The sequence below is a fragment of the Daktulosphaira vitifoliae genome, unplaced genomic scaffold (assembly GCF_025091365.1).
Source record: "Daktulosphaira vitifoliae isolate Bord-2020 unplaced genomic scaffold, ASM2509136v1 Scaffold_7, whole genome shotgun sequence".
Taxonomy (NCBI): Eukaryota; Metazoa; Arthropoda; class Insecta; order Hemiptera; family Phylloxeridae; genus Daktulosphaira; species Daktulosphaira vitifoliae.
The window spans coordinates 94,315-106,634 of record NW_026099578.1 but is presented as its reverse complement, the minus strand read 5'-3'; the positions used below and the strand labels follow the sequence as shown (position 1 = coordinate 106,634).

The 12,320-nt window shown below is 30.3% G+C and overlaps 1 protein-coding gene across 5 annotated transcripts in view; it reads right to left on the bottom strand.

Moving 5' to 3' along the window:
* Nucleotides 1–12,097, bottom strand: part of LOC126908780 (peroxisome biogenesis factor 10-like) — a 19,559-nt gene extending 7,462 nt beyond the window's left edge. The window contains exons 1-8 of one of the 5 annotated variants that reach the window (XM_050691064.1): nucleotides 12,018–12,097; nucleotides 11,911–11,953; nucleotides 11,112–11,147; nucleotides 10,377–10,409; nucleotides 8,555–8,590; nucleotides 8,199–8,219; nucleotides 1,065–1,085; nucleotides 692–850 (exon numbers count right to left, since the gene is read on the bottom strand). In XM_050691064.1, coding sequence (XP_050547021.1) covers nucleotides 692–850; nucleotides 1,065–1,085; nucleotides 8,199–8,219; nucleotides 8,555–8,590; nucleotides 10,377–10,409; nucleotides 11,112–11,147; nucleotides 11,911–11,953; nucleotides 12,018–12,020 — 352 coding nt within the window. In that variant the 5' untranslated portion in view covers nucleotides 12,021–12,097. Of the gene's footprint in view, nucleotides 1–691; nucleotides 851–1,064; nucleotides 1,101–8,198; nucleotides 8,220–8,542; nucleotides 8,591–10,376; nucleotides 10,410–11,111; nucleotides 11,148–11,910; nucleotides 11,954–12,017 lie in introns of all 5 variants that reach the window. The other 4 variants (XM_050691063.1, XM_050691066.1, XM_050691067.1 and 1 more) reach the window with 4 other exon arrangements.
* Nucleotides 12,098–12,320: the final 223 nt, after the last annotated feature.

Genomic DNA, 12,320 nt, shown 5'->3' with positions numbered 1-12,320 from the left:
TAAGATATTTTTTTACTAAAATTTTTCTTAAATTCTACTCTACAAAATAGCTATCTTAGATTTTTTTTTTACATTTTATTTAAAATTTAAAAATAATTAATATTTTTAATAAAATGTAAAAAAATTAATTATTGAGATATAGCTATAGACCTAACGTATAACTATTATTTAAAAAAAAAATCAGCTAAAAATATTAACTGGATCAAAAGTTATTTAAGTTGTCAGTGAGTGGTGGGCCACCCTGTATATAAATATTTATTAATAAGTATACTTTGTATATTCATAAATAATATTTTATTGTACTATTTAAGGTTTATAATCGTTTCAAAAAAAGTGCCTTAAGGCAATATAACAAAAAAAAAGACACAAAAATTAAGAAATAAGTAATAAACACATCTTGGTATAATACCGTATAAGCTATGAATCGAAGCTAAAGGTTATTCCGTATACAAAAATTCATTTTTACAATAAAAAATATCGTAAAAAAATTAACAAAATAAATACCAAGATAACACCCCAAATATTATAGTAGCCTCCAGTGCCTTCTTTGAACTGTCTATGATACTAAATTAAGCAGAAAATGTTAATACAAAATTTAACTATACAATATATAAAATCAATACTTAGGTCTTGCAATAAAAATAAATAGTTATAAAATTTATCATTATATTTCAAAATATTATTAATATACCTGCTTGAATGTCAGGATTATCGTATACAAAATTGCATAAAGGACAACGGTAGCTTCTCTTATCAAATTTCCAAGTATCTATACAACCTTTGCAAAATTTATGTGTACAGACTCCTATTGGTGTATCTGGATAATTGTCCCAACAGACGGAACATGTCTCTAAAAATATTGATGTTTCAGTTTGACACGATAACACATTTTTCTATACAAAATTATGAAGTAGAAAAAATAGTTTTGGAATTTTAACACTACGATAACTTAGCTACACAATGACTCTTTTGCCAAATTATCACTTGACTTATTCATAATAAATTTTCATTAAATACTAAATTAATAATTAATAATATAAAAAGTTAATTAAGTTTTAACTTACGATCTGCATTTCGGTCATCGCCTTGAATATCATAAGCTTTGTAAATACATAAATAAATATATATAATATAAATCAAACACATAGACTGATATATCATGTAAGAAATAAATAAGATTAATAGTAGACCATACAGTCCTAATAATGTATGTTCATCCATATAACCGAGATGAAATTTATATATAATTATCAAACATTGATTCATAAAATATACAAAATATATTACAATGTGCACACTCAAAATCGTATCCTAATAAAAACTCTGCGCAAGCACAAAAAAAAACCTTGTATAACGTTAAAAAATTAACAGATTGAAATTTTTTTTTTTTGATATCTCGGAAATTGATCCCGTTTCTGGGCGGGTCTCAGAAAAATTTCATACATTAAGTTTTAAAACGCTGGTGTCAGTGAGGGTTTTTGTCAAATAGGGTCGAAATGTTAAATGTGCGCGGACGAGTAGCAAAATTGTTCGACCTTCGCCAATAATTTTCCCGGATTCCTTGACCGAGTAATTTCGTTTGAAAAAATATTTACAAAGTCGGAGCACACTAAGTAATTTTCTTATAAAATCGTTTTTTTTTTCTTGTAATAGGACATAGTTACTCTACAATTTAAATTCAAAATTATATTTCTTTTTACTATGATATTATTCAATAATATATTATTTACATCATCAGATATAATAAATTATTAATTAATAATGATTCATTTAGCCACAAATAACACTTGGATTCTTTTTTAAAATAAAGAGTTAATTAAGTCATATATAACACATGCTTTCAAAATAAATAAATAAATATTTATATATAAAATATTATCATGTATAATATTGAAACGATAAGTAATATTTTATTTTTGTATTAAGGCACCACTGTATTTATTTTGTTATTATTGTTGCTGTTAATAAAACCTGATGCTTCGGTCAGTCCATTACGAACCATTGATGTTATCTGTTTCTGTTAGCTTCCTCTTAACTTTAGTTCGATTTTACAAATAATTTATTGTGTGGCGACGCAACGTCACCCCTTTAAATTATTTATTCGTTTCATTTGGCGCAGTCGGTCACCTACAAGGAAGCAATCTGGAAGCACAAAAATCTAAATCATTTAAACGGGCTCAGCGTAGGAAACGGATTTCGGATGACTACAAGGTGCGTAGTATTCTAAATTCAACACCTAACCCATCGCATGCTAAATCTTTGCAAAAAACAGCAAGTCGACTTTTTAAAAAAGCACGAGAAGAGTTTAGAAAAGGTTTAGACAGATCAATAAAATCTCAAGATCCAAGTACACCAGCAACGACGGAGCGGATTTGTTTTGAAGCGAAATCTCATTTCGATAAGGCAACTAATATTTTGCAAAAAGCTCAGGCGATACAGCTAGCGGCGAGTAACACTGCTACAAAAAAGTATCAATTTGTTCCAGAGCACGCCGTATCTAGAATAGAAAAATATAAAAAGTTGGTGGTACCAAATATAAATAAGATAGGTCAAGATGTCGAAAGAAGACACGAGGAGTTGCGACCAACACCCAAAACTGGCTAAGTTTAAAGGTGAGGGAGACCAAATAAAAATTAACGTTTGGTTGAAAATATTCGAAACAATTTATCCTAAGGAAACTACTTCTAAGTTGGTGTATTATCTAGAAGGTAAAGCATTGGAGTATTATGGTGAACATATACTTGGGTCCAATATATCTTCCTGGGAGACTGTAAAATCTAAGCTAACCACCCGTTTCGGACCGAAAATTTATTCAACTTTGTTAGTAGGAATGCAGAGGCGTTTAAAATTAGATGAAAACGTCCAAAGCTATTTCGATGGAAAAATAGATTTGTTAATGAGCACCAGTTTATCGCAGGCGGAGATAATAGTGTCATTAACGGACGGCCTGCCGATAAAGTGGAGACATGATTTCAATGGCCGGGAAATTAGAAATTATGAGCAGTGGCTTCAAATAGCTCTTACCGCCGAGGCTTTAGATAAGAAAGACAATACTAAAATGCACAAAAGTTATCAAACCCGTTCTGGTAGTACTCACACCGCTACACCTGCTACATCACACTCACGTACTGTAGACAAGAAATATTTTAATAACAAAAATAAATTACCGTCACCTTGCAAACATTGTAAAGAAAAATATAACAAAGATTACTTCCACTGGCATAAGGATTGTCCCACTAAAGATCAAAATTTGCAAATCGAACAAACCGATTTTGGAAATGATGGGGATGACCAAATTACTTTAAACTAACGGAGCGGCCAATATTCAAGCTAATAAATATCAATACTCTAATTAACGGTTTACCTATAATGGGATTCATTGACACAGGTTCAACGATAAGCATCATATCTCTTAAACAAGCACAATCGTTATGCCTAGTCATTGATCAGTGTAATCCAATCATAATCAAACAGGTAACCGGAATAACAAGGAGTATTGGCCGCACTCAAGTAAATTTAACAATCGGAAAAGAAATAAACAAATGTGTATTACACGTAGTAAAAGATTTTATTCAACCACTATTAATTGGTTTAGATATAGGTAGGATTTTTGAATTACAAGTGGACATTAAAACCGGTCGTATTTATAAAAGGCAACCGCAAACACGTAAAGTTTTTAACTGTACATACTTAAACGGCACAGAAAATGAAATCCTCGGTCAGTTATTGACAGAATATCAAGGAGTATTTTCACAAAACGAAACAGATATAGGTCGGATAAACATAGCAAAACACAAGATCATAACTACCGAACATCCCCCTATACAGCTCAGACCGTTTCGTTTACCACAAACTCACTATGATGAAATTCACAGACAAGTAAAAGAACTATTAGAAAAGAATCTAATTAGGCAAAGTGTAAGTCCTTGGGCATTTCCTGTTTCCTTAGTTGATAAAAAGGATGGCGGAAAAAGGATGGTTATTGATTTTCGCAAATTAAACCAAATAACTATCGATGATAAAATGCCGTTACCTATAATTACACACGTAATTGACAGGTTATCCAATGCTAGATATTATTCTGTGCTGGATATCGCTTGGGGATATTGGCATGTAGAATTAGACCCCTCTAGTGTTGAAAAGACTGGATTTGTAACAAATGAGGGCCACTACGAATGGCTAGTAATGCCATTCGGATTAAAAAATGCCGCCCCTACTTTCCAAAGAATTATTCAAAACACATTAGGAGACCTAATGTACAAAGGTTGTATTAATTACTTGGATGATTTCATTATATACTCTAAGACGTTTGAGGAGCATATGGCGCTCTTAACAAATGTTTTCAATCGCTTGAAAGCACAAAACATTAAGTTGAGACTTGCAAAATGTTCATTCGCTAAATCAGAAGTGGAATACTTAGGTCATGTTATTGGATATAATTTAGTGAAACCATCACCGGGTAAGACACTAGCAGTACAACACTTTCCTATACCTAAGTCTGTGAAAGAGGTGAGGCGATACCTGGGTCTTACAGGTTATTATCGTAGATTCGTTAAAAACTATTCAATTATTGCCAAACCACTTACGGACTTGACAAAAAAAGATACACCATTCATTTGGTCTGCTCAAGCTCAAGAAGCTTTTAAATCTCTAAGAGAAAAGATAACCACCACGCCAGTCCTAGGAATTTTTGATCCCAAATTGCCGTGCACATTGGTAACTGACGCCTCTAAAATAGGGATATCAGCAATTATCAGTCAAGGCAAAGGAAAAGAAGAAAAAGTTATTGCGTATTTTTCAAAAAGGTTAAATAAAAATCAATCCAACTATACTGCTTCAGAGCTGGAATGCTATGCAGTGAAAGAGGCGATAGAGCATTTTCGTTGCTACCTCTACCAACGGTTTAAACTTGTCACAGATCATAGTGCCCTTAGATGGTTATTTTCTATTAAGGAGCCGAAAGGTAAACTCTATCGGTGGTCATTGAAACTGTCCGGCGAAAACTTTTATATTGAACATAGATCGGGAAAGGCTATAGCACACGTAGATGCGTTATCAAGAGCACCTATGGTAATGAATGCTATAGATAATGAATTGAAACAATCCCAAGCAGATAATGATTTAAGTTTTATACGAAAACCTATTTTCAATGACGGTCTTCTGATGATAAAAAGAAACGGACGAGATAAAGCAGTAGTACCTTCTTCATTTAAAGTAAAGTTACTTCATCATTTTCACGAGAACGCAGGACATCCAGGAATAAACAAGACGGTAAACTTGATCATAAAGGACTATTGGTGGCCAAAAATGATACCTGACATTAAAGATCATGTTAGCTCTTGTGAACAGTGTCAACTCGTTAAGAGGGTGAATAAGCCGACCATAGGGCAGTACATTGCACCAGAAAGTCCTACAAAGCCATTTGAAGTAATGAGCGTCGACACTATTATTATGGGTTCGGTAGCTACTAATACAAAACACCAATATATTCAAGTAATCATTGACCATTTAACAAGATTTGTATGGGCTTTTCCAACGGCGAAGAACGATACGTCTACCATCACAACTATCTTTGAAAAGTTAATTTCTTCAAAAGTTATACCATCTCTGCTTCTATTAATTACGGATAACGGACGAAATTTTACGGGCAACTCTTTTAAAAAGTTACTTTGTAAACATAATATTAAACACACTTACGTAACTCCATACTACCCACAATCAAACGGAATGGTAGAAAAGGTGAATGATACGTTAATTCAAAAACTAAAAATAAAACAAATGGAAAATTCTCGAAGAAAATGGAATACATTATTACCGGAGGTAGTCGATTTGTACAATAAGACACCCCATGATACCACGGGGTTTAGTCCAGCCTTTTTACTTTATGGCTTAGCCACTTCAAATAGGGGGAATGAGATAACAGTGGAACAGGCCCGAAAAATTGCTGTGGAAAAGACAGAAAAAGAAAAGTTCAAAAGAAAGGCCAAACATGATCAAAAGCACCCCCACTGCGACATGGAGATAGGTGATAAAGTTATTAAAAAAATACCATTCAATTGGCCTAGAAAAAACAAACTAACACCAGCCTACGAAGGACCATTTGTGATAGAAAAAAAGTTAACTCCAGTTACCTTCATCCTAAGAAATGAGAATAATCGCCAGATTCAAGCTCACTCTTCACAATTGAAACCCTTCAAAGAACGGTGCTCAATTTAAATCGAGGCGGATGAAACGATAAGTAATATTTTATTTTTGTATTAAGGCACCACTGTATTTATTTTGTTATTATTGTTGCTGTTAATAAAACCTGATGCTTCGGTCAGTCCATTACGAACCATTGATGTTATCTGTTTCTGTTAGCTTCCTCTTAACTTTAGTTCGATTTTACAAATAATTTATTGTGTGGCGACGCAACGTCACCCCTTTAAATTATTTATTCGTTTCAATATACTATCGTTCAACAATAGATTTAATTAAAATGGTATTTATTATATCATACAATATATATTATTATATAAAGCTTTCAAATATTACAGTAAGTATAATCATTTATACTACATGTAAAAATAAATCTTTATAAAAAATGATACCGAATTTTGGATAAAATTGGTTAGATATTTTCTCCATCGACGCTAAATTTTTGTACTCGGAAAAAAGGAATCTATATTCCATTTTCTAAATTCATATGATCATAAAATCATGTAAGGTGTAATGTTATGTAAGGTTTATAAAAATTTTTGATAATAGGGTACTATCGAGTGATGAAGGCGTGAATAAAATGTGGAAAGAGTATTTTGAAAAATTACTGAATGATAAGTATTCAAAAGTGACATTAAAACACATCAAAAGAGGATATCTCGTGGAACGGTCACTGTTAAATTTGATTAGTGAGAAAGTGGTATAGGAGGTTGTGGCATCAATGAAAAAGGTTAAAGCAGTAGGACCACATGAAGTGCCAGTAAAAGTATAGAAAATATTAGGTGGTGTTGCATTAGGTAGCTGAAAGATTTTTTAAATGAAATCTTATTAGAAGAGGAAATCCCAAATGAATTGAGGTATAATATTGTGATGGCGATATTTAAAGGTAATGGAGACATACTGGAGTGTCGATATTATAGAGGCATAAAGGTTAATATGAAAATTTGCGAAAAGGTAATAGATAAGAGAATAAGAAATAAGACATCGATATCTAAAAACCAATTTGGATTTATGCCTGGTAAGTCAACAATAGAGCTATTATTTTGTGTGAGGTAAATAATAGAAAAGTTTGGGGCAAAGAAGAAAAAGCTTTCAATGGTATTTATAGATTTTAAGAAAGCGTATGAAAGACTACCGAGAGCGGTTTTAAAGTGAAAATTAATGAGAAAAGGAGTGCTGAAAAGGTACATTGATATAATATATATGTATGAAGGGACTTGTAACAGATTAAAAGCGTAGGAGAAGTAACAGAAGATTTTTGGTAAAAGTAGGATTTCACCAGAGTACTGATTTAAGCCTTAACTTAATTTCTATTGTGATGCATAAAATTACTAGAGAAATACAAGGAGAAGTGCCAAGGTGCATGCTGTTCGTCGAACGATATATCGGTAATAGGAGAAAATAAGGAGAAAATAAATCAAAGGCTAGAGGTGTGGAGATCCTTTAAATCCTTTTCTTGAAGAAAAGGATTTAAGAATAAGTAGGAGTAAGACAGTGTATATATGTGAGTGTATATATGGAGTATAAATGGTTAAGAAACCTCCTCCTTTGGGGAGGCCGCTGTGGCCCTTAATGGGCTAATAAAAGCGCGTAAAAAAAAAAATAAAAAAAAAAAAAGACAGTGTATATAGTGTACGAGTTTGACAAAAGAGAACACAAGGTAGGTGAAATGAGAAGATCAGTGACAATAGTTGAGGACGTGATAGGAGAGGTGAAAAGTTTTAAGTATACAGGATCAGTTGAAAAAAAAGCAGAGGTATTGACGAGGATGCAAGACACAGGATTAAGTGTGGGTGGTTTAAGTGGAGACAAACGTTTGATGTGTTATTCGATAAAAAAATGATTAGTTAAAAGAAAATTACTTATGGAGTTTTATAAGCATAGATGAAAAGAAAAACATTTTTTTTAATAATAAGTTTATTTAATTCATATTTATTTTACCATTTAAATTCCAAATTATGTTTTTATTGATTTAAAAATTCGATAAAATTTTAACTTACGTTCTTCGTTTAAATTATCGCCTGGGATACCATATGATTTCAAACATAATAAATAATTATATTTATTTATACACTTATAATCTTATTTATTTCTTAATTTGAAAAATATACTTCAATAATAGTTAATGAAACATGAATCATAGGTCGAAGAGACACTAAAAAATCGGTACAGCTTTCTAGTCTCCCTCTATTAATTATTTAAAGATTTATTCAAATTCAAAAATTAAATTGCACAAAACATTTTTATTTCATATGTAGATATACTGTTTACTAATGTACATTGTTATGAAAGTATGTAATAAAAATAACACTTGCATTCTTTATTAAAATAAAGAGTTAATTACGTTTTAACTTACGTTCTTCATTTTGGTCTTCGCCGTGAATGTCACATGCTTTCAAAATAGATATATAAAATCATCATTTATATTATTAATCATTTATACTATGCTATCGTTTAATTATTGATTTATAAGAGCTATATTAATTATATCATACATTTCGTACCGTGTGATGTGTATTACAACGACACAACATGTAAAAATAAATCGTTATAAAAAAATGATACTGAATTTGTGACTGTATAGTGCACCTGGGGACATGTCAACAATAATTTTTCAATCTCTACCAACACACAACACCGAGAAAAATGAGACAAATTTTATTGAAATTTCTACGATAAACACCGCTGGATCTTGTGGTCCTTAATTACTTTACTCTAAGAAACATGAATATTATTCATTGAAATTGTATTGTTGCAGAATTTATACGAGTTTTTATATATTTAAATCTTATCAGTTAATAGTGTGTGCATTAGGTATTATGTATGTCCCAATTATAAAATTAGCTTATATACCAATCAACCGATCCAATGGTCAGTACCCGGTTTGTTGTGACAGTTGACCGCACACAGTGCATCCCTACACTTTTGTATTCTCCCTATGAACCAGTTCAAAGTTGGCACCCGCACCACCCGGCGACATCATGATCACCGGCCAATAGAACAGATTTTTTTTTTCCACCTATACTGCCGAGGAGACAAGTCGTGTTTTCTGTATATATATATTTGTCTATGAAAACCACGTTTTTTGTATTTTTTTTTGTCCTCCGTTTTTTTTTACTAAAATAAAACGTCGAGTCGACCTACCGTCTACTTTGGAGTCAACCAGGCTGTATTATTTTTGTCCTCCGTTTTTTTATTAAAATAAACATAGAGATGATGATGATGATGATGGTGATGTGAAGCGCAACTATGGCCGGTGGTGGGCCGTCACTCCTCAATCTACAATCAACAACAGTATCAAGTACAACATGAAACCCCTCTTTTCAAACCCATTATTAATGTTATATAGAGCACCTCTTTTTCTTTTTCTTCTTTTTTGTTTTTGTTTTTCTCTTTCCTTATGACTATATATTTAAAACTATATATGCTAAAAATTTTCAATAATTAAAAAGAAAAAATGTTATTATATTATACATGGCCTCTTTTATTTTTCTCTCAATACTTTTCCCTCATTTTTATTAATATTTGTCTTTTTTTTTGTTTTTATCAAAACCTAGTATATCCGTCAGCAAGTAATATTTTGTTTGGCGCGGCTACTAGGTCACTGTCCAGTGTTCCCCCTGGGCAGTGGGTAATTAGTAGGCCCTCTGTTTGGCTGAAACCTTACAAAATATATAAAATTTTTATGAAATAAATACTATAAAATTAATTTTTCTAAATACTTTTAACGTATCATACCAAACTATTCTTCCGTATTTTAAAAGTGTAGTATTATCTTCTATAACTCTGCGCCACTAAAATTTTGTACTCAGAATTACGAAAACTACATTCCTTTTTCTAAAATCTATAAATGGGTATAACTCTTGTTCGTAAAGAAAAACTTCAACATTTCTGTTGTTGACTTACGGTATTTTATAGCAAACAAAAACACTCTATTTAAGCTAATAATGTGAACTGTATCTTTACGATATGACTTTTACATTTCTTATACGAATAAAACTTTCAGAACGCAAGTCTTACCATTCGATATTTGGTATACCACTGACTAACAACAAAAGAGACTTACGCCGCACCACCTCGTGCCTACTCAATAACAATATAGATCTCGTATCCCCTATGTCCACCTATTTCAATGGTCAGAAATATAATATGAAATGACTAATTTACTTCTAACTTACGTTTATCATTTTGGTTATCGGCTGGGATATCATCTGCTTACAAAACATAAAAAATAATATATACAAAGAAATGGGTTTATCATAAACCATTCCGTTTTTAGTAAAATAAATACAATAAGAAAAAATTGTATTTTTTTTAATTACATATATTTTTTGATTTATTAGCAATAAATTAGTTTTTAAAATTATCCTTTATAACTTATAGAGATGTCAACTTTATTTTTTTCAAATGGCAACGTACATAATTTACTAGCTTCTTTAACAAATAATGATGACATATGAAAATTACTAGTAGATAACAACCAGTCATTTTATGAATTTAATCATTATCATTAAATTAGCTAGTAAATTATGTACGTTGCCACTTGATGAAATAAAGTTGACACCCTTACAATTTATAAGAGATGATTCCAAAAGGTAATTATTAGCTGATAAATCAAGAAATATAAGTAACTAAAAGCAAGAACAATTTTTTTATTTATATATTTTGAGAATAATCATGTGCTTTATGATACTCCATGATATTTATGTTTTATATTTATAACTTCCACAAACATGTCTATATTTTTGTCGAAGTAATAAAAAAATATATTTTTTATTACTTTATCTTTAATATTATGTAATTTATTAATTGATTATTTACATCATCAGATTGAATAAGTTCTTAATTAATTTAGCCAAAAATATCATTTGGATTCTTTTATGAAATAAATAATAAATTAAGTATTAACTTACGTTCTTCTTTTTGGTTATCGGCTGGGATACCATATGCTTTCAAAATACATAAATAAATATATACACATATATAATATATGCTCTATTTATACTATCATTTCATTCAATAATTGATTAATTATATTATTAGATTGAATAAGAAATATGAAATTCATATTTCTAAATACTTTTAACGTATAAAACTAAACTATTCGACTATATTTTAAGTGAGTAGACATTATCAACTATGAATCTTGTCCACTAAATTTTTGTATTCTGAATTAGGAATATCACACTCTATTATAATCATATCAGTGCGTACAATTTTCTTCGTAAAAGAAAAAATCAAAAACAATAAATATAATTTGAAATTAAATATTTAGTTATAACCAAATCAGATAGGATAAGAAACAAACATACAAAAAAGGGAGTATAAGTCTAGCGTCAATCGTGGATAAGATAAGAGAAAATAGACATAAATGGTTTAGTTATGTTATGAGAAGAAAAAAATCAGAAGCTGACTCTCAAACTGTATTTCTATCATTAAAAAAATAAGTTATTTCATCACCTCCACAAAAAAAACTTAAAATATTTATTCGTTTATTTTGATAAGAATGATTATTACCCGAGAAATAATTATGACATAATAGCACTTTAATTTACTAAATTACTAAAGTTAGTTAAAGTCCCGTCACTGGGTGACCACTCTACAAGTTATTGTTTTTTTCAAAATTACTTGTATATAATAATAATTTATCATAAGTACTTGTTGTATATTTTATATAAATTGTGACCTTTTCTACAATAAAAAAATAATTACCAGCGAAAAAACACAAACACAAACTCAACAAGACTGGATAACTCTGTAAAATAATAAAAACATAATTACAATCAGAATGACTAATTATAACAGAACAATGTACCGACCATTTATATTTTTTGACTTTTCTTCGATGCTATACTTCCACAATTTTCTTCAAACAAATGTCATACCAAAAATAATTGTCTTTATAAAAGCTTCTTATGAACAAATATTAATAAGTAAACATTAAAATTGAATTATTTATTCCCTACAATATATAAATATACAGAGTGACTATTGAACTATTTTTTCATATATTATTTTTGTTTTCAAATTATTTTTTAAAAGTCATAGCACGTAAGATATTAATAATTTCTGAGAAGTAAGTATGATTTTATGTTTATACTTTTAAAGATATTTCGTAAGTC